The sequence below is a fragment of the Meles meles genome, chromosome 6 (genome assembly GCF_922984935.1).
Source record: "Meles meles chromosome 6, mMelMel3.1 paternal haplotype, whole genome shotgun sequence".
NCBI classification, from domain to species: Eukaryota; Metazoa; Chordata; class Mammalia; order Carnivora; family Mustelidae; genus Meles; species Meles meles.
The window spans coordinates 107475722-107499674 of record NC_060071.1 but is presented as its reverse complement, the minus strand read 5'-3'; the positions used below and the strand labels follow the sequence as shown (position 1 = coordinate 107499674).

At 36.3% G+C, this 23953-nt stretch overlaps 1 protein-coding gene across 9 annotated transcripts in view; it reads right to left on the bottom strand.

Moving 5' to 3' along the window:
• Positions 1 to 23953, bottom strand: part of KTN1 (kinectin 1) — a 110462-nt gene that overhangs the window by 61116 nt on the left and 25393 nt on the right. For all 9 annotated transcript variants that reach the window (XM_046008057.1, XM_046008060.1, XM_046008065.1 and 6 more), the window contains exons 2-5: positions 11898 to 12450; positions 8323 to 8460; positions 6750 to 6920; positions 5638 to 5768 (exon numbers count right to left, since the gene is read on the bottom strand). In XM_046008057.1, coding sequence (XP_045864013.1) covers positions 5638 to 5768; positions 6750 to 6920; positions 8323 to 8460; positions 11898 to 12420 — 963 coding nt within the window. In that variant the 5' untranslated portion in view covers positions 12421 to 12450. The remainder of the gene's footprint in view (positions 1 to 5637; positions 5769 to 6749; positions 6921 to 8322; positions 8461 to 11897; positions 12451 to 23953) is intronic.

The following is a 23953-nucleotide window of genomic DNA, read 5'->3' as shown; positions in this document are numbered from 1 at the left end:
TTACATATAAAGTAGAATCATGTTTAAGTACTACTCAGTGAAATAACATTCATGAAAGTCACTGTATCATTCTATATTCTGATGCATACAATAGGATACATATCAACCAAGAAATAAATTTTTTACAAAGAATTCTAAGTCTCCAGTTTTAAACCCAGAGTCAAGATAGCAATCTCCTTCTTCTCTTCCTAAAAGATCAAAAGAGGAATATGAAACCAAAATGAGAACAACCAAAATGAAACAATCATCTGTAATATCAAAACGTACATCAGAAAAGACTGCCAAAATTAGTGCAGATCAAATCCAAGTGCTTGACAACCCTGTCAAAATACACAAGACTATAGAAGTGCCCCGGTGCCTAGTTCTCTGAAATTAACCAGCATATCCTGAAAGGAAAAACCAACAATCTTCCACTTGACATCAGCAACAAAGACAGAAGGTTAAGAATCTTCTTGGAAGGAGAGCTCAAGAAGCAAGAAAGAAGAAATCAGACAGACAAACTTTACAAAGAGAGCAGCTAGTGAGAGTCGAGAGAAATTCTCTATAGTGAAACTCCATTGTGAAGTCTTTTTTTCTTCTTATGACTTTACTTATTTGACAGAGAGAAAGATAGAGCACACAAGCAGAGGAAGAGACAGACAGAGGGAGAAGCAGAGTCCCCATTAAGCAGAGAGCCCAATATAGAAATCGATCCCAGGACCCTGGGCTCATGACCTCAGTTGAAGGCAGACACTTAACCAACTGAGCCACCCATGTGCCCCACAGTAGTGAAGTCTTTTATCTGGGAAGACGGAAAGACTAAAAGAACTTATTTTCACACACAGCCTGAGGAAAACAGCAGCTACCCTTGGTCCTTCATTATCAATCTCCAGGCACAGAGGTGATCCAAGAGGAACACCCTCACTAAGAGTACTGATAAAAAGAAAACAGGGTCATGGCGCCTGGGTGGTTCAGTCTGGTAAGCATCTGACTTTAGCTCAGGTCATGATCCCAGAACCCAGGGATCCAGCCCCCACACTGTGCTTCCTGCTTGGCAGGGAGCCTGCTTTTCCCTTTCTCTCTGTGAGCTCTTCAAATAAATAAATAAAATCTTCAAAAAGAAAAAAAAAAAGAAGAGAAAGAAAGAAAGTAGAGTCTATACAAGATACATGAAAAACGGAAGGAAAATAACAAAAATAAGCGACAAGTGAAGAACAATCACCAAAAAAGGATTGTAAAAGAGCAGACAAAATTGTGCCAAAAAACATTGCCATAATTTTTAAAAATCTTACAGCAGTCACTTTTGGAAAAACAAGAGCAAAGAACAGAGCTCATGAGAATAGATAAACTCAAAGAAAAAACCAGAGAATGAGATGACATATGAGTTGGCAAAACCCAAACCGGAAGTAAAAATTACACCACCTGAGAAGCAAAATCCAACTAGAAGCAGAGAAGAGAAGACGACAGGCTGCTGAGCTACGTTAAGACACAGCATCAAGGGGGTGCCTGGGTGGCTTAGTGGGTTAAAGCCTCTGCCTTCGGCTCAGGTCATGATCCCAGGGTCCTGGGATCGAGCCCCACATCAGGCTCTCTGCTCAGTGGGAAGCCTACTTCCCCCTCTCTCTGTCTCTGCCTGCCTCTCTGCCCACTTGTGAACTGTCAAAAAAAAAAAAAAAGACACAGCATCCAGGATGGAGAAAAGTAAGAAAGAAAGAAAAATAAACCAAAAGCTTTTTTTTTTTAGGATTAAAATGTGAAAAATAAAGACAACAGGTAAGGATTTAGCATATACTTAATCAATACCCATTATTTCAATTATGCTAAAGGGACAAATCTCATGCTTGAAAAGACATGATTTACCCAAAGAAATATTGAAAGAGGACACAGGTGTCGAGGCCAAAACAGTATTAAATTTACTGCTGAACTTAAAAGAAGCTGAATCCCTTGATGTCTGTATAGTAGGTGGACACTGGTAAAGTCCAATAAATAATAAATACTTGGGAAGGTTGCCCAAAGGATGTTTTTATTCTGAGTGTGTAGTCTGACAAAAATACATGAAAAGAGTGCAAAATTCAGCGTGGTTTCAGACCTCTATCCAGCTATATGAGTAGAGAATAGTAAAGCAAGCATGAAAAATTCTCAAGAAAGTAAAACCCAGATATATTATACCCCACCAAATTATCATTCAAATATAATGACCAAAAAAAAAAAAAAAAAAGGCATTTTAATCTCCAGAATTTGGAAAATATAGTTCCTAGGAGCCCTTTTTGAAGAAATTTCAGGAAAAATAACTTCAGCCAACCGAGAAACGAATACAGAAACTATGTCCAAAAACAATTATCAAGCTTTAAACCCACCATTAATCTGTAAAACTATGACTAAAACAAACATGAAAATTACAGTCACAAAACAAACATTAAGTATTCTAAGTACCCGACAAACAAATGCTATAATTAACAAAAGTTGAGAGGCAAAAAAGAGAAAGTATAGGAAAAAATTAAATAGGCAGACTTCCTCCTGTTATATAGCATAGAGTGAAAAGAATTAAAATTTAAAGTTGAAAATCACATAATTGAGGCAAGTATATCTAAAGGCCCAACACTAAGAAATTAATAAAATTGTCAAATCAAGTATTTTCTTACTAATAATTACATTAACAGTTAACATTTTTGAGCATTTACTGTATGCTAGGAACTCTGAGCACCTACTATATATTATTTCATTTCATTTTCAAAACCTGATTATCATTCCCATTTGGGAAATAAGAAAACTGAGGCACTCAGGTTAAGTCACTTACCTAAAGCCAAATAAATCTCAATGTGGCAGAACTCAGATTTGACCAGGAAATGTGACTCTAGAACCCGTATATTAACCTAGGTCTAATATAAAACACAAGTGTCTTGTACTTTAAAGATAAAGACACATGCATGCACACAGGCACACAACATAAAATCTCCTCTCCAACTCTGCAACCCCTTTAGCGCTTATTCTCCTCTTCCCATCTAAGGTTATTCAAACTGGACACATTGTCACCTTTCCTATTTATTCAATAGTTATTTACAGTCTAATACTCCAATGAAACTGCTTTCACGGAAGATATCATATCCAATTTTTCCATCCTAATCCTCCTAGATCTCTCTAAAGCATGTCACTGCTGACTTTTCCCCCTCACCTGTGAACGCTCCACCTACCTTAAGCATCTGTGATTCCACTGTCTCCTGGTGTTGCTCCTCCTCTTCATATCCTTTGTGGTGGCTTTACCTAATCTTTACATGTTGGTGTTTCTCAGGGCTCATTCTTAAACTTTCTTAGCACTCCCCACATCACATATTTACCATGTGCATTGGAGATAGCAGATTACTTTCCTAAGTCACACCCTAAGTAATCTTTTTTTCAACTCCAGAAAATATACATTCAACTGTGAAATGAATATACCCACTTAAATGATCAAAAGGATGCCTAAAACAAGTTCCTAAAATTTTTCACAATCCTCTACACTCTCCTGCTCAGCAAAGCGTTCATAAATACTGCTATCACCACAATCTATCCAGTTACTCAAGAGGAAAAACAAGCATTCATTCCAGACCTTTCTTTAGTTACCGTATCCAACTGGTCAGCAAGTCCTCTAACTCCTATATCTCCATCCTATGTTGGTGCTCCTGCACTTATCTTCACCCTTTAGCTGGAGCAATCTTTATTAGGTGTGGGGATTTATTTATACCTAGAACCCTGCCATCTATTAAAAGGTCTGATCAAGGCAGTTGCTATGACAGGAAAGGGAGAAACTAAACTTACTTTTGCAGATACAGAGGACAAAGATACTGAGTCCCTACAGGTGGGAAGAGAACCACTCCAGTGGTTCCAGAACATTTTACAAAAAGCCAAACAGTTCCAAAGATGGGGAAAATGTGAAGCTGCAAAATACTCTATTTTAAAACGCTATCATTAAGAGTACCCAACTTCCTCTTTGGCCTGCCTAAAAGAGCTATCAAGGGGAGGCTCATTTACCACCCAGTCTCTAAAGCTCAAAGCAATCTCAGACAGTAAAGTAATTATTCTTGCCCCCATAAGTCACCACCAACATCCTCAGAAAAGAACACTTAAAGCAATTATTTTCAATTTTAAAAAGTAGTAATTTCAAACATTAGGCATAGTAACTTCAGCTAGAGGTTTTTCCCTTATCCCCACAAATAACTAAGAACCCTTTTAAGATAAATACACTTACCCAATTAAAATAAAGTAAACGAAAGGGCAAATTCTTCAAATAAGAATTTCAAGAAAGTTTCTTGGAACCGAATAGTCTTATTTTGTATCTAAAGTCACACACAGTCACCACACATACCCTGATTAATCCTGGAATTCCTTGTTTACTCTAGGCCATTGCTGGCACCATAGGAGACCCTTCAAAAAGCATTATGAAATGCCAGAGTTGTAAAATACATTGTCAACAGATCCTCAGAAGTATAGACAGACTTAATATGCTATGATAAATGCTGGACAAATATGGACAAAAAAGTCCATATTGTTAGGAGAAAGAATAGTAGAGAGAACAATTTAACAGGGAAATTCACATTAGCCTTATATGAGGAAATGATACAGACACATCAACTAGGAGACTACTGAAAAGAAATCAGGTGAGGGGGATGGCTTGGACTGAAGAAAAAATGGAAGTCACTCATGGTTTTAAAGCAGGTAAGTGGTTAGCTGTGTGTATGTTAGTATGTGGGTGTTTAGAATAAGAACAGTTAAGTCCAACATCTAATATTGAATATCAGACACCATGTCATCTTATCTCACACAAGTAACACTTGAAAACTCATCACCTTTCCCAGTATGACACAGTATACATGAAAATACAGTGAGCATGACTCATGAGAAATTAAATATTAACTCGATGGATTGTCTTTTGTTAGGGGGGGAGTGTTTGTTTTTTGTTGTTGTTGTGGTGGTGGTGGTGTTTTTGTTTTTGTTTTTTTAACAAATTTTAGTCAGTCATAGCAGTAATTCTACCATCCAAATCATTTATTTTAGAAGTATGATATCATACACATATACATACATATACACACACACACTCTCAGGTTCTTTGAAGTATGCTATACTAAGTCACAGAAACATTCCATATAGTCTACACAGAAATCACCTGACCTTGCCTTCAAAACTTCAAAGCAGAGCAAAGCAAGGTTAAGTGCCAAATGACTTTAAAGTCCTATAAATCATCTTACTCATTATAAGCACTTAATTTTTGTCAAAATATCAGATGACTCAACACCTGACAAAGTAAGTATAATGATTAGTATGGATATAAGAAATAATTTCTGAAGCCATTCTGGAATTAAATGTCACTGTGCTTGGGAGTATGAACAACAGGAATGTGAATTTATTCCTCTAAGCAAAAATCTTACATGGTGAACTTTTTGTTGTTGTTGTTGGAGAGTGCAAGCAGAGAAGGAGGGGTAAAGGGAGAGAGAGAGACTCTCAAGCAAGCTCTACATCCAACACAGAGCTTGACATGGGGCTCAATCTCACAACCCCATGATCATGACCTGAGCCGAAACCAAGAACTGGATGCCTAACCAACGGAGACTCAGGGAATCCTTGTTCGATGAACTTCTAATCTCTATTCCCAAATATGCCCATAATCAAAAATAGGCTTACCCTCTTTAAAGCATCCTGTATCACACCGGACTTCTCCTTTAGCAGGTCTACAACACAAAGGGCCTCATCTTCAGAAAACATCATAGTCTTCAAGGACAGAAGAAAATCTTTAAATTTCACTTCAGCATTTTCTTTAAAAAAATAAAGAGTTGGCATTTAAGAAACACAAGTAATAACTTCAGCAAAGGTAAGCATCAAAATTTCTTGATCCGGAAAGTCAATAACCAAGAGAAAACAGACTTCCATTTCAGGTCAAACAACAAAAAAATGTTCCAGTCAAGAGAGAAAAACCTGTTCATCATCTTTAATATACTATGGAATAATTACATTAACTAAAAATTTGGTCGAATTGTGGAATACTTTAAAGTGCCAATATGCCCTCACTTTAAAAACATTCAAATGTCTAGTATGCTAATATCTATACCAGATATGTTCATAAATATTCTCATTTAATACTCATGACATAGGAATCAAATTTTACAGGAGAAAATAAGCACAAAGATAATTATAAAAAGAAAATCTAATTTTATAAATATTATATATATACAAACAATCTTGACATTTAAAAAATCCATGCATCAAGCATCCCCTGATTCACCCAATTTCCCCAGGGAGCTCTTAATATCTAGTACAAACTTCCTCTTTTTAAAAAGCAACTGCAACCCATTAGACCCAAAGAAGCCCAGAGTTTTAATAGTTCAGTAACATGGTAAGTTTAAAAAATCAGATGTTTGCATGTGTGAGGACAACGCGTATATCGGAATTCTCTGTACTTTTCACTCAATTATGCTGTGAAGCTATCACTGCTCTTAAAAAAAAAAAAAAAGTCTATTACGAACGTAGTAGTAAAAGATGGTTGTGAATTAACATAGAAACCTCACAAGAGACAATAAACAAAGCAAAACAACTGTGAGATCTTAGGTAAGTCAAATTCAAGAGTCCAGCTCTACAAAACTTAGCAGACTAGACTAGAAACCACCAATAAACCTTTTAGTACAAAGATTCTATTTTCTTTTACAATTCATTATTTCTATGAGAAAATTTCTTCGACTCCACCAGAACTCAAAAATGTGTTTCTTCAATACAAGAAACTATTGCACACCATGTGTTACCTTTGTCGGTTTCAGTCTTCAATTTTTTAGCCCCCGTTTTCTGGATTCCTTCTACTTGGTCAGGTTTAATTAGATCAATAACCTCTCTCTTATCAAGCACAGGGTTTGAATCAGCATTATCCATCAAAGGAATATAAGTAGTTGCATGAATAAGGGGTTCATCTACCAAGACTGCAATTTAAATTCAACAAAATTACAATTATTCAGGGCTTTATGTAACAGTAATTAATGACATGCACACACATTTAAGCATAATGATAAATGCAGTTATTTTCAAATATCTAACACCAACTTGGGTTTAAATTCCCCTTTTATCATTTAACAAGTCAAAACAGTCTAATTAAAGCAGTACCAGTTCAATATTTTTTTACAGTAAATGATTTAAGTTATCTAAAAGTGAGTTAGCATATCTTTTTAATTGTATCTTAGGATTTCTTCTTTTACATCCTTTACATTTTAGTTAGTTCTCATTTTCTTCCTGTTTTAGCCAAAAATCCATCCACATCTAATGAGTGCCCAAGGAAAACCATTAATCTGTATTTATGTTGGTACTTTACTAAATTCTTACTGCAATTGCTAGTTTTTAATTGAGTCACTTTCTAGGTACAAGAATCAGTCACTGCTCCTTGCAGATATCATCTCATCTCTAAAAGCTATGCCTATAATTCCCATGGCACATCTTACTAAACTGGTTAAAATTTGCAAAACAACATTAAAAGTGGAGGTAGGAACCCTCCTTACACTTTGTTCCCGATTTTAATGGGAAGAACTTTAAGAGTTTTAACATTAAAGTCTGATGTCTGGTGACCAGAGATATAAACTTCCACACACATATGGAAATCTCTACTTCCTTTTTAAAAAAAAATTGGGAGCACATATAGTTTTTTATTTAAAACTTTAATAAATATTAAATATCAAATATTTGAGAGTAGTATTTTTCTATTGAGGGTAGTATATTTTCTATCTGGTTGCTTGATACATTATAATTTTAATACAAATAATAGAATTTCATGTTTTCCCTTCCCAATTATACTATCTTCTAGCAATAGTTGATATCATAGCCCAGTATTATTTGAATATCAAAATTTAATCTACATTCATCTCTTAACTGCCTTCTCTAGACAATTCTGAACCCATAAAAAATGCTCCATCACTCTTACTTGGATGCTTCCTAATATACATGCAAGCTATGTTTAGGAAATAATTGGGACTATAGGATAATGACAGATCTAGTCAATGTCCCCCAGCAAAATCTTTAAGTGATATTTAAAAGTAAATGTTTCAGGAATACTGTTCTTCTATAATTTGTATGCTATTTACATTATTTCCAAGAAATTATTAAGAATGAGAATATTTAATAAATGCTTTGTCTTTTTTAAATTTCAGATTAACTTTCTCATCACAAACTTGGCCATCTGTCAAAGCACTACAAAACCCCAAGGCTATTCGTATAAACAATTGTTATAGTACACATTAAGCTGGGAATTAAAGAGCATGCAAGGTCTCTAGGGTTCTTGTCCTAGTGTACTTCTCTAGGATTAGTATTTATAAAATACGTATCTACACATTTCACCATTTTCTGCCTTTTGCTTCTTTGAAGAAACTTTCTTCTTTCCTGATCCACTTTCTTGTTTAGTCTCTTGATGGAGGGGTAATGATTCTTGCTTTTTTGAAGGTGCCAGAAGAGTTTCCACCTTTTTATCCTGATCATCTTTGTTGAAAATAAATGAAAAGTCATCACAGCAAACAATGCAGAAGATTCAATTACTAATGAATAATTAGCAAACACAGAAAATGCAATTACTAATGAATAATTCCCTAAATGCTTTACCTTCAAATTTTTAAACTCTCTACTGTAAACATCATTCTCGTTTTCTTACGGTTACACCTGTTTTTAACTTTATCAAGATTTCTAAGTACTTGCTCCTTCTTTTACCTCCCACTTCTGAGCCACTCTTAATCTACTCAGCCAATGGGCATGCTCAAATCTCTACCATCTTAAAAAAATAAAACCCTTCCCACCACTATAATTCCTAGCTTCCCACACCCATTTCCATATTGACAAAAGAATGATCTGTACTTCCTTTCTACCAATCATTTCTCGACTGAGACCTGATTTTTATCTCCTTCATTATATCCATGAAGGAGTTTACATAGCCACCTAGTGTCCCAAATGCTATACTCTACCAATATCCTTTAATTCTTCTTTGACTTCTATTTTGCATTCTACACTACTGCTTTCTACCTCCTAAAATTCTCTCCCCCCCCATAAGTGAAATAAGACAGTCACAAAAGGACAAATAATGTATGATTTCATTGATATGAAGTACGTAGTATAGTCAAATTCACAGAAACAGAAAGTAGAATGGCTGCTGCCAGGGTCTGAGGGAGAGGGGAAAGGGGAATTACTAGCTAATGGGTACAGAGCTTCTGTTGGGAAAGATGAAAAAGTTCTTGAGATAGATGGTAGCGATGGTTGCACAAGAATGTAAATGTACTTAATGCCAAAGAACGATACACTTAAAAATGGTTAAAACCGTAAACTGTATGTTATTATTTTACCACAATAAAATAAATTTTAAATTCTCTATCAGCTCCTATAATTCTTACATTTGAAATATTCCTTTTCAGACCCTTTTGTGAACTGTTCCTACAGAAGACCTCATAGGGGGTGTTCTTCAGGATAGAGTCCTTAATTTAAATAATTTCCTTGGATGCTCTTATCTACAGCCGTAACTTCGAGGACTACTGTCATGCTTAAGGCTTCTGAATTTATATTCTAGCTTTATGCCTCTGCGCTTAAATGTCCTATTGCATCCTAAATTGTTCCCTAGGTAAGCGGCCCCTCATAGGAACCTGAAACAACCTGAAGGCATTCTCCTCTCCATATACATCCCCTCTCTCTCCAGTATTCCTTCCCAGTCTTAGTGCTACCAACCATCTACCAATCAGGGGTTGGCAAACTTTTTCTGTATAGGGCCAAACATTACATAGGTTAGGTTCTACAGACCACAGAGACTCTATCAAAACTATTCATCTATTGTTGTAGTATGAAAGCCAGTCATAGATATGTTAATGAATGAACATGGCTGCATTCAAAAAAACTCTATTTATGCACAAAGAGGTTTGAATTTCATATAATTTCCACATTTAGCAAAGTATTATTCTTCCTTGAATTTTTTTCAAATCATTTAAAATGTAAAAACTATTCTTGGCTCATGGGCCATAAAAAAAACAGAAAGCAAGGCCAGATTTAGCTCAATGATTTTAGTATGTGACCCCTGAGAAACTTAGAACTGGGTAATTAGCTTTGATCCTGCCTTCTCCTAATCATCATACCTTATCTAATACAATTAGTCATATCATCTTTTTTTTTTTTTTAACTTTGTAGACCTCCCTAATCCACTTTCTTTTCTTTTCTTTTTTTTTTCCAAAGCAGATTCCATGACCAAGGTGGGGCTTGGACTCAGGAGTTGAAATCACTACCAACTGAGCCAGCCAGGCACCCTTTTCATCTACTTCCCATTTCTTCTCATCACAATAGTTCAATCCTCCAATTTAACTTCAGAAAATAACCTCTTAACTAGTCTATCTACATCAAACATTGCCCCATAAAACTTGTCCTCCTCAAGCACTGACAAAGATACAGTTCTAAAATATAAATGTGACTGTAAAATAACCAGCTTGAAAATCTTCAACAACAGCCAACCTACAGCATCCCATCTCCTTAACACTATACAGAAAACCATCATGGTCTATCCCCTGAATATCTTTTCATCTTTGTGTCCTTCCACTCCCAACCTCACATTTCATGGTTCAACAATACTCCCTATTCTTCTTTATGCCTTTCTACATGACATTCTTCCAGTATGGAATGAGATCCACTAGGCGCTTGGATGAAGTGATTCATTCTGGAAGACCTCAAGCACTGCCTCCTCATAAAGCTCCTCCCCAATGGTCCCCATTAGTAGTCATTTAGACTTCTTGCATTTCTTCTATACTTTGTATATCTCTTATGCAAGTCACATTTTTATTACAAGTCCTTTTCCCCTGCTAAAATAGAGGTGCTTACTCTTATTTCTCTAAGTACCATGCCTTGATCATAGCTGGCAAACAAATATTTAAAATTCAATATAACTAATTTAACACTCTGTTAAGACACAAACAACTTAATGGTAAACACAAATTCTTTCATATAAACTGTCTGCAGTTTCACACATCATGACACCATTTCTTATGTGCTTTCAATTACATGTTTGTTTTGTCTTGCTTTTTAAGTAGGCTCCACAGCCAGCGTGGAGCCCAAGATGGGGATCAAACTCACAACCTAAGATCAAGACCTGAGCTGAGATCAAGAGTCGGACCCTCAACCGACTGAGCCACCCAGGTGTCCCTTCATTACATCTGTTAACCCCTCTACCTGGAATACCCTATCCCACCCCTCCCTTACCACCCAAAAAACTAGCTAGTATTTATGTAACCTCTAAGATAAATTTCAGGCATTACATCCTCTAAGTGATCCACCTTAGAACTACTACATTGGTTTAGACATAACCAAGATCATTATTCTAAACATTTTATAAGAGGGGCACCTGGTGGCTCAATTATGACTCTTGATCTCAGGGTCATGAGTTTAAGACTCATGATCGGCATGAGCCTACTTAATTAAAAAAAAATTAAAGACATTTTATAATAATTACTTATGTTCATGTCTACAGCTTAAAAATGCACTATTTTCATCTCTGGAGTCCTAGTACCTAGTGTAATGCCTAGTTTAAAAAAAAAGCTGTACGATAAATCTTTGCAAAATCAAAGGCAAAAAATGGTATCTAATTTATTTCTTATTTATTTATTTTCATCTTTAATTCCTATCACACTGATAAGAAAGTACTGGTTGCAATAAATATAAGTTTCTAACTGCTGATATTTACAGGTCCTTAGTGGTTTTAATTGCTGTTTTATGATCAATTATTTTATCAGCAATTAATGTTAATGAAAGCAAACACACAGTAAAATGACAATGTTCTTGGTTTCTAACTCAGTATCTAATATAATGTACACACCTAACAAACTATCTAAATTTCAGGCTCTAAAGTTATTAAAACAAATACAATTATATATAAAATATAGTTGAATATATTACAATACCGCTTCCATTTTTAGACTTCTTCTGTCCTGGTTTCTTCTTTGAGGCAGTTGCTTCAGAGGGGGGAGTGGGCTGTTTAGTAACTGGGACAGGTTCTACTTTTTTGCCTGGAATCTTTGACACATCACTTTCTTTGGTGACCTGTTCTTCTACTACAGGCTTTTGTTTCTTTTCTTTTTTCTTTCTTTCTCTGATACTACTTGACGTTTCAACTACATTCAGTGGAACAGGTACAACTTGCTCATCTTCAACAGCCAAGGCATCAGATAATTTAAAGTCCCGGGGTACACTCTCAGAATCAGATTCATGGAGGTTCCCATTCTGAATTTCTTTCTTTTTATTCTTTTTCTTTTCCGCCTTCTTTTTATCTGTTTTGGTAGGAATAAGCTTTTGTTCTCTTTTCTGCTTTGCAAGAACTTCATCATATAATGTTTCTTTCATGAAAAGCCAGAAGAAGAGGAAAATTACTGTAATAACTACTGAGGGAATAAGGACAATAAAATATGTTGACTCATAAAACTCCATGGTGCTTTTGTTAATGTGATCCTATAAAACCTAAATGTGGGGGGAAAAAAAACAACCTTGAGTCAGTATTGTAAAAATTAAACATGCAAAATTTCTGCTCTTTCAAATAGTATTTCAGATCTAACCTGATATACAATCTAAACAGGTTAATCACTTAAATCACACTCTTGTTTTGCCATCTACAATTCAAATACACTATGAAAGAAAAATGTTTGGCAATAACTGAAGAGTGTAACACATCCTGCTATTTTTAAATCATGTGAAAAGATCCTCATGGGACATCCATTACTTGACATCCATTACTTTTTTCTTTCCAAATATCAACTTTTGATATTTTATTAGTATTTAGCTTTTTTCCTTTTATTAGACATTAATTAATACAACTGTATGTGGAAATAGAGGCATCAACTACTACTGAAACACTGAGTATTCATTAATAGTACCATACTTTTAAGTGGGGGAAAAAAAAATAGAGGCAGCTCATTCCTTCACTTAGAGATTTAAGCCCATTCACAAACTCCTAGCACCTTAATTTCAGGGACTAACAGCCTCGTGATATAATGGGATACATCAAAAGTATGGAAAAATAATAAAGATAAAATCAAAATATTAGGTTATATCATTTGGTATTAAAATAAATTATAAATTAGATGGTTTTCTCGGGTTTTTTTTAAAGATTTTATTTATTTATTTGACAGACAGAGATCACAATTAGGCAGAGAGAGAGGAAGGGAAGCAGGCTTCCTGCTGAGCAGAGAGCCCAATGTGGGGCTCGATCCCAGGACCCTGGGATCATGACCTGAGCTGAAGACAGAGGCTTTAACCCACTTAGCCACCCAGGCACCCCGGTTTTCTCATTTTTTTTTTTCATGGTATTCCTTACTGCAAACAAAGTACATACTGCAAAAACAAAGCTGGCCATCATAATCTTTCCCAAATGCTAAAAGATAAAAGAGGCCTTGCCTAATCAATAGAGTAAGTCCTACTTTTAGATTAACCCAATAGTTACCAAAAATAAAGGTACTGCTGTGGTTATCTAGATCTGCCTTGAATATAGGCACTATAATCCCTCATCTGAAGGGTGGTTACAGCTAAAATTAAACCCCAAAGTAAGACTGATTCTGATGTTTAGACTCTAGATATCCTTATTCCTATAAATATATATAAGCCACATAAATATGGTTTGTAATCCTGTAACTCCTATCAAATTTATTGTGAAAAAAGGCAAGGTATTGAATGCAGATAAAATTAAGCCTGAGGACATGCTTAAGATAAAGCTGGTTAAATTCAACTTTTATGTTTTTAATGTATAAATGAATCTGAGAATTTTAAGTTTTTAAATTATCCATTGAAGTCTCAAAAACAGGTAATGGTTAAAGAAACAAAATTCTACCTGAACAGAGGAATCATTCTGAGAATTATTTTAGACTTTGAAAAATCAGCTTTAAAACTGAATAAATCTGAGTTTAATGATTTTAAGACTTCACCAGAACCATTTTAATAGGACTTGAATTTTCCAAGACAAAATAAAGCTATTCACAGTGGTCTCTATTAACTGCCAAGATAGACCTAGAAATCTTTTTTTTTTTTTTAAAGATTTTATTTATTTATTTGACAGAGAGAGATCACAAGTAGGCAGAGAGGCAAGCAGAGAGAGTGAGAGGGAAGCAGGCTCCCTGCCGAGCAGAGAGCCCGATGCGGGACTCGATCCCAGGACCCCGAGATCATGACCTGAGCCGAAGGCAGTGGCCTAAACCACTGAGCCACCCAGGCGCCCCAGAAATCTTTTATTGATAACAATAAACTTAAGCAAATTATTTAAGTCTTTCAACTTGCTTATATCTCATTTTAAAATGTGGGGTATACTTTTTCAAGTTGGAACCTGAAAACAAAGCTGTTTATTAGGCACACTCTTGATCTTTATGATTAACACGGCATTTGCAGAGACACCTGGGTGGCTCAGCTGGTTAAGCCTGAGCCTGCCTTTGGCCCAGGTCATGATCTCACAGTCCTGGGATTAAGTTCCAAATCGGGCCCCTTGCTCAGTGGGGACCCTGCTTTTCCCTCTGCCTGCTGCTTCCCCTGTTTGCATGTTCTGTCAAATAAATAAATCTAAAATAAAATCTAATCAAATAGCATTTGTTAATACTTCATACTTCCATAAGCAATTTTTAATGGTATTAACACAACCCTAGACTTACTTAGACAAGGTTTTAACAAGTTGAAGTGGAACAGGAATCACACACTAACAAAATACTAAAAGAAACTAAACAGAATTGTTCTTCCCTGATAATTCATGAACTCTCCAGATTTTTAATTGATTAGACATATTTTACTGTGTCTGTAAGTGTTACTGGTCAACCAGAAATGCTTTCAAGAGGCAGAGACCATGTTCTATTTTTGGTTTGTTTGTTTGTTTTAACATTACCATCCATTCGCTACCCATAGCCTGTCCAATTTAGCTGGGGATTTGGGGGGAGAAAAATGACAAAACAACAAGTCAATACCCAGATTTTTAACCTGGGGAAGAAAAGACACAAAGGCACTTAGCAGCAGCCGTAGACACTGAAAAAAGGGTCAGGTCAAAGTCAGATCTTGGATGAACAGCAAATGGCAGCCATGAGCAGCCCAGGTCTTAGGAAAGCAAGCAGAGTAAGAAGCAAATGTTCAGAGAAAAGAGAAGCCATAAGACCACAAGAACTCTGAAACACACATTCCTCAAATGTTCTGATGATTTTCTCATTTCCTTTTCCAGGTCCCATATAAGCCTGGAAGAATCATGATTCCCATCTTTGGATTTTCAGGAGATTCCCTTTACCCATTTTCAATTCACCTTCTCTTGAACTTGCTTTCCACATCTACAAGAGCCTAACAAGAACACCGAGACAAATTTAAAGTCAAAAAATGCTTGAGCTTCTTTAATCCAATAATCCTGACACTTAATCCAAGACATTTGTAAGGAAAATCACAGATAAAGATGTTCACAGCAAGAATTACACATAATACGAAAAACTGAGAGAAACATAAAATATCCAACATCAGGGGCGCCTGGGTGGCTCAGTGGTTTAAGCCTCTGCCTTCGGCTCAGGTCGTGATCTCAGGGTCCTGGGATCGAGCCCCGCATCGGGCTCTCTGCTCAGTGGGGAGCCTGTTTCTCCCTCTCTCTCTCTGCCTGCCTCTCTGCCTACTTGTGACCTCTCTCTGTCAAATAAATAAATAAAATATAAAAAAATATATATCCAACATCAGAATGGGTTCAATTGTAGCAAATATCAACTCAATAAAACATTGCTACTAAAACTGTAAATACTTGGAGGCTGGGTAGCTCAGTTGTTAAGCATTTGCCTTTGGCTCAGGTCATAATCCCAGGATTCTGGGATTGAGTCCCACTTGGGGCTCCCTGCTTAGCGGGAAGCCTGCTTCTCTCTCTCCCACAACCCTTGCTTGTATTCCCTCTCTCAAAACGTCTCTGTCAAATAAATAAAACCTTTACAAAAACTGTAAGTACTTAAAAATAAGTTTTGTCAAATTCAATTCAATAAAGCTAAAGTGTCAAAACCATAATTTTACTTGTACAATCAAGACATTTCATGAACAACAGGATATATAAAGATGATTTTTTTAAAGAGTTGTGCCAGAATCATGACTGTAGTCTCACCTGCCTTAACATTTTATACTTTTTTGTTTAAAAGAAATTCATAAAAATGTTTAATTCTTTCCCTATTTTAAAACTGGCAAATAAGTACTACAACATCAATAATAAACAAATAAAAATCAAAAAAAGAAACTTCACATTACATACACAGGTAGAAGAGTAATATAAGGAGAGGGGCACCTGGGTGACTCAGCTAGCTGAGCATTTGACTCTTGGATTAGGCTCAGTCAATCATGAGATCAAGCAGCACAGGGCTCTGTGCTCAGCAGGAACTTGCATGAGATTCTCTCCCTCACTATCCCCCCTCAAGTGCAAGCACACACATGCTCTCAAATAAATAAATCTTTTAAAAAAAAAAAAAAGTAATTTAAGGAGAGAAAAGAGGCAAAAAGCGACTGGGAATGAAATCCAGAGAAATACAAACAAGAATAAAGGTGGGGGCAGGGGAAGACAATGGAAAAATAAAAGGAAGGGGCAGGAGAAGTTGAGACAAAGTTAATTTAGCTCAGGGTGACAGGAATCAAGTTGCTAAAATTTTCTCAGTCCACAATATGCAACTCAATGTAATGTTTGTTGAATTCATAAAACACGGAGACAAATGCCAACTCAGGTTTTGAGATGACAGCAAAATTCACCAGCATCAATCATTTCTCCTCACTATTCCCTCTGTAATATTAATGAGCTTAGAACCTAATCATTCCTTAAGCCTCAGCAGATTCTAACCTGAATGTAATTAACAGCCAATGGTAGACAGGAATGAGATATCCATTGGATCATAAGAAATGTAGCTCATATCAGACACATGAAAAATTGTTCATCATCACTAGCCATCAGGGAGATTCAAATTAAAACCACATTGAGATACCACCTGACACCAGTTAGAATGGCCAAAATTAGCAAGACAGGAAACAACGTGTGTTGGAGAGGATGCGGAGAAAGGGGAACCCTCTTACACTGTTGGTGGGAATGCAAGTTGGTGCAGCCACTTTGGAGAACAGTGTGGAGATTCCTTAAGAAATTAAAAATAGAGCTTCTCTATGACCCTGCAATTGCACTGCTGGGTATTTACCCCAAAGATACAGATGCAGTGAAAAGAAGGGCCATCTGTACCCCAATGTTTATTGCAGCAATGGCTACGGTCGCCAAACTGTGGAAAGAACCAAGATGCCCTTCAACGGATGAATGGATAAGGAAGATGTGGTCCATATACACAATGGAGTATTATGCCTCCATCAGAAAGGATGAATACCCAACTTTTGTAGCAACATGGACGGGACTGGAAGAGATTATGCTGAGCGAAATAAGTCAAGCAGAGAGAGTCAAGTATCATATGGTCTCACTTATTTGTGGAGCATAACAAATAACATGGAGGACATGGGGAGATGGAGAGGAGAGGGAGTTGAGGGAAACTGGAAGGGGAGATGAACCATGAGAGACTATGGACTCTGAAAAACAACCAGAGGGTTTTGAAGGGGCGGGTGGGTGGGAGGTTGAGGAACCAGGTGGTGGGTAACAGGGAGGGCACGTACTGCATGGAGCACTGGGTGTGATGCCAAAACAATGAACACTGTTATGCTGTAAATAAACAAATAAAAAAAAAAAAAAGAAATGTAGCTCAAACTCTTCTCAAACCATATTCCATACCAGTGGCCTTAATATTTTATTTAGACTAAAATCCTCCCAAAAAAAACTGAACAAAGACCAGTCCGCTTCCTCAAAAAGCAGAGATGCCTGGTCAGTCCTTAAGCATCTGCCTTCGGCTCAGGTCATAGTCCTATAGTCCTGGGATCAAGTCCCACATCAAGCTCCTTGCCCGATGAGGAGCCTGCTTCTCCCTCTGCCTACTGCTCCCCCTGCTTGTGCTTGCTCTTGCTCTCTCTACCGCTCTCTCTACCGCTCTCTCTCTCTCTGAAAAATAAATAAAATCTTAAAAAAAGTCTAACATGCTAAGGTGTACAAAAGGTTTCTGGCCTCCCTAAAGAGTATACAGGAACCCCACGCTTAAAATCCTGCTCTAAGAGATGAGAGTTTTCATCCCTGCCCTACCAATAAAGGACTTAGAATTTTAGAATTTTTTTTAAAGTCATCAGATAGAGAAACAATATATAAAATTCTGTTTCATCAGAGTATATATTATGAATGGTAATCAAATAATTTTAAGATTCCATTTACTGGTCCTTATAACTTATTTGTTCATATAAAAATTGAACTCCGTTACTCAGTTAAATCTTGTAAACTTTTCAGAAGACTTAACATTCTTTTTATATGAATAATGAAAAACCTAACATTTTAAATGATAAAAAAATAAAATCGAGGAACAATTATTATAATTTCAACCAAATCACTTAATCAAAAAGGATAAAACTAGGGTGCCTGGGTTAAGCCGCTGCCTTCGGCTCAGGTCATGATCTCAGGGGTCCTGGGATCGAGTCCCACATCGGGCTCTCTGCTGGGCAGGGAGCCTGCTTCCCCTCTCTCTCTGCTCTGCCTCTCTGTCTGCTTGTGATCTCTCTGTCAAATAAATAAATAAAATCTTTAAAAAAAAAAGGATAAAACTATATAATAACAGATTCACTGTCTATAATGGTAAAGCAACAAAATTATCTAACTGTGGGACATCTACAGAAACATCACACATTTAAACATCACACCATTTGGTTGCCTGGGTGGCATAGTCCCTTGAACATCGACTCTTATTTTTGTTCAGGTCATGATCTCAGGGTGGTGAGATCAAGCCTGGCTCAGAGCTCAGCGAAGCATCAGCTTGAGACTCTCCCTCTCTCTCTGCCCCTTCCCCTAGTGTTCCTGCCCTCACTATCTCTAAAATAAATCTTTAAAAATCACACCATTTTAAAATAATTAAGACAGTGTAATGCAGCAAAATATATTACACTAACAAAAAAGCTAAAAACTATGTTGAGCACAATTATATACATATAGATATAACCAGATATTATACTGAAAAATGAGAATCATTTTTTAGAGATTACAAATATATTTAATGTACAGATGACCCTCGAACACCACAGGTTTGAACTACACAGGTTGTGAGCAACTTTTTTTCAATACATAAACTTTCATTATTGATAAATATAATAGAGTGCTATAAATGTATTTTCTCTTCCTTATGATTATCTTAATAATATTTTATTTTCTTTAGCTTACTTTAACTGTAAGAATACAGTATATAATCGTAGATTACACAAAACATGTTAACTGTCATTAGGAAGACTCCCAGTCAACAATAGGTTATTAGTAGTTAAGTTGTGGAGCAGTCAAGTTAAATGTGGATTTTTCGACTGCCTCTAACCCCTGCATAACTGTTCAAGTTTTAAATCCTTCTACATTAAAACAGAAATTTAAATAACCATCTTGAATGCACATTACACTCTTAAAGGTTTAAGTAAGCAAAAATAAAAAGGAATTGGTTACATGTTACAAGGAGGGAAAACAAAAAGAATTTGATCAGTATACTACTGAATTTCAAGTAAACATAAGATTTTAAATTCTACTTTCTTACCACCATAGCATTTCAGTTACTCTTGTTTCTGCCATCATTTTCTTTAAAAGGATTTAAAACAAAGGGTATCCAAAAAAAAAAACAAAACTAATTTTATAAATTCTGCTCGTAAGTTGCTAAAATTGCGTTAACTGGGATGACTCAAAGAATTACTGGGAAAACAATAACAAAATTTAGACTAAAATCCAAACAAATTCAAAGTCAATTTTTTTCCAGTGATATACACCAAACATAGTAGTAAGCAGGCACATTTGTAAAAAAGCTATCAATTGAGGGAAAGATAGTTCTCAACCTAGGAATATTAAATTTCATTAAAGTTCCTATATAAATCAATACTGTCTGGACAACTAAATGAACACACCTTTAAAATATATACAGACACCTAGAGTAGCTTATAGGAGCTTTATTCAGTATACAACATAGCTACAATTCTGTAAGTAGCTGTGAAGCCTAAACTAAAAGCTCTTATTACAGATTCTTTATAAAAATGCTGTTCATAAGTAAAAAAAAAAAGAGATCTGTAACCTGGTTGCACTGAATCTAAATCATCTATATTCCAAACATGCCACTACTCATACCATGTCTCCCTTCCTTTAAATCCACAGTAACATCTTACTTTTTTTCTTTTAAAGATTTTATCTATTCACTTAACAGACAGAGATCACAAGTAGGCAGAGAGGAAGACAGGGAGAGAGAGGGAAGCAGACTCCCTGCCGAGCAGAGAGCCCGATGCGGGACTTGATCCCAGGACCCTGAGATCATGACCCGAGCCAAAGGCAGCAGCTTAACCTACTGAGCCACCCAGGCACCCCACATCTTACATTTTTTAAATGAACAAGTTAATTTTTTTATGAAAAATGGTTTATGGAAAGTACAGTGATAAAAAGTCTATTATTGGTGGAAAAGTATTTAATCAGATTTGCATTCCACAATAGAAGTATCTATAATTTTTCCAAACTCTTCTTGCTAAAATTTAAGAGTAGGCATTGTGTTGTTGCTAACCTTCAAATACAGTCTGCACGTTACAGTCCAAATATATCCTAAGCGAAAATAAATTAAGACATATGAATAGCAGTATAATAAAGCACTAAAATGAAACAGAGTCTTGACTTTTGGTCCCCTTCTGCCCTGGCTCCAGGGGTCTTTTCTGACAAAGCTCTTAAGGGCCAAAAAACCCACATATCTTGGACTACGAAGCCAAAAAATTTAAGTGGTCCCAAGATGGTGGTGCCCACAGTGCCTGTGGCCAGAAATAAATGCACACACCCTCTCTGGTGGAATGTTCTCTCAAGCTAGGCTCAAGATACCCAAAGACTGTCATCCAAATAAGAGTTCACAATCCAAAATGACAGAACACAAGATAAACCACCATAAGCAAAAGGCAACAAAAACAAAGTAAGGAATTAGATCCCTAAACATTTAAGATACTGGAACCAATAGATTATAATATACACAAATAAGAGGGAATTGGGAAAATAAGCAAAGAACTGAAACTACCAAAAGTTAACTGGGTAGATATGAATCAATCAGAACATTTACAAATAAAAATATAAAATTTTAAATCCAATGGATACATAAAACATAGATACAAGGAAGCCAATTAAAATCACTATTTCAGGGCACCTGGGTGGCTCAGTGGGTTAAGACTCTGCCTTCGTTCGGCTCAGGTCATGATCTCAGGGTCCTGGGATCGAGCCCGCATCAGGCTCTCTGCTCATCAGGGAGCCTGCTTTTCCTTCTCCCTCTGCCTGCCTCTCTGCCTACTTGTGATCTCTCTTTGTCAAAGAAACAAATAAAATCTTTTAAAAAAATAAAATTACTATTTCACTAGGCCAAAGAGATCTGATGAGAGTAAATTAAGTCAATGCAAACAGGGACACTTAGGTGGAACAACAAACAGGGACAAGGGAACTCTTAGAACATAGTGAAAATGATGGAGGAGATTAACACACTCTTCATCTCGCTAGACAAGTTGGTGGCATGGGGGCTATTAATAAGAAGTTGTCAAATTATATACATTTGAAGGTAGAGACAAGATCATTTGCTGTGAACGAAACTGTGGGGTGTGAGAGAATCAGCCCCCCCCCCCAAAAAAAGTCAACTCCAAAGATTTTAGATAACACCAAAAACAACAGAACTGCCCTTTACTGAGATGATGGAAATGTGGAAAGGACATGATTGGGGTTGAAGATCAGGAGATAAGTTTCAAACAGGTGGAGATGTCTAGGAGACAGCTAAACAAAAGAGTGGGTGACAGGTGGGCATGCAAGCTGAAGATACAAATTTAGGAGTATTCAGCACATGAATTATACCTAAAGTCAATTAACAAAATTCAAGAGCATGCTACCCTGGTGGCTAAATGAATGGTGTATGAAGAAGGAGAGATGGATCAAATTTACCAAATGGCATTGGTAATAAAGTACAATGAAAACTAGAAAGTGACTGTTGGATTTAGGAACACAGACATCAGGGGTGATTTTGGCTAAAGCAGTAGTTGTGATGAAAACCTAACTGAAATGAATTCAAAAGTGAGAAGGATGCCAGCAAGTGTAGACACAACTCTTCGGAAGAATTTCTATGAAGAGATTATAGAAATGAAATGGAAGCTAGAAGGAAATATGAGCTTGAGAGTTTGATTTTTAAAAATAGAAGAAAGAAATTACAGCACATTAATATGCTGACAAAGATGATCCAGTAGAAAGCGAAGACTGGTCTTGCAGGAGAATGAAGGGCAATGTTTTCAAAGGGCAAGAATAGGGTTTGGTGTACAAGCAGAGAGAGTGGTCTTAGATGGAAGCATAAACTTGTCCAAAAACAGGAAGAGTCCATAGCCACCAACAAAGGCAAGGGGATAGATATGGTATAGAAGTTTGTGGAAACACTCTCCGCAATGCTGCCATTTTCTTAATGAAATGGGGAACAGTTATTAGTCCAGAGTAAGGATAAAAATGATGGTATTGCAGGTCCCATTGAAAACACTGTGATTATTGTTAATTTTTTATTCTTTGTAAATTATTTGACTGTCCAGTTAAATCTAAAAATGTGAATGGAGAATGCAGGATGCTTTAGCAGTGTTGCACAAACTGATCTGCTGACTTTAAATGAGTTCGTGCTCTTGCTGAGGAAGTTAAGCATATAGTACCAATAAATCAGAGCATAAAAACCAAACCCAAACCTCCATGTGCTTCTACTCTTACAGCTCAAGTACCATTCCTACAGCTAGTCCCCCTTCTCTGAAAATCCTAGACTGCTTACTTTCCATGTACACATTAACAGAATTCTATGACATAGGAAACAATCTAACAAAGGGAGGCAGCAGTCTATTGCAGTGTGTACAGATAAAAGGACAGTAACAGAACCCAAATCTAAGATGGAACCAAATAGATAAATATTTAGTTTACTGTATATTATTCCAAGTCAATAAAGGCTGGATCATTTACATCAAAGGAAGACACCAGATTAAAATTTTAAACATTAAGAAAATGCATAAAGTACTAAAGAAAACATAAGAAATAAAAGACTCACCTTACTTTGTACAGTTGTGTATGGTTAAAATTTCACAACTGTATTATACCTGCAGTAAGAATTTTTAAAAATTTGATTCTAGGGGTGCCTGGGTGGCTCAGTGGGTTAAGCCTCTGCCTTTGGCTCAGGTCATGACCTCAGGGTCTTGAGATCAAGCCCCACATCGGGCTCGCTGCTCAGCAAGGAGCCTGTTCCCTCTCTCTCTCTGCCTGCTTCTCTGCCTACTTGTGATTTCTCTCTCTGTGTCAAATAAATAAATAAATAAATCCTTAAAAAAAAAAAAGGCACTTGATTCTACACATCGATAAGAAAAAGACACCAATGAGAAAAACCGAAGCCATTAGCCACTTCCTGAAATGGCCATCAAAATATTAAAACTCATCTAAATTTCCATTCTCTAGTCAGTTGCTACACCAAAAGCATAATGGCCCCGGAATCCACAATAAAACTATAAATTCATCTTTTAAAATAAGAAGAAAAGATTTCAAAGTAACTAAAATATAATCTAGTAAATGAAACACTGAATTGCCTGACATGGGAATTCCATTTACAACAGCTTTTCTAAAATTAACTTTATAGGCTACACTGAAATCTCAAAGCTGTGGTGTAATTTCTCCTTTTAAACTGCAACACACAGTTATTTCTGTGACTCATACCTTATTAACACACCTCTTAACTTATTTGAAGCAATACTTATTCTAAGGTACTGCTACGCCAATCTGAAACAAATTCAACTAATGCCAGAGATGAGTAATAAAATTTAATTTCTCCATTTGATATTACGTCGCAATACATGATGAAGCTTCTATATTTTCTTTTAGCCAAGCTTATTT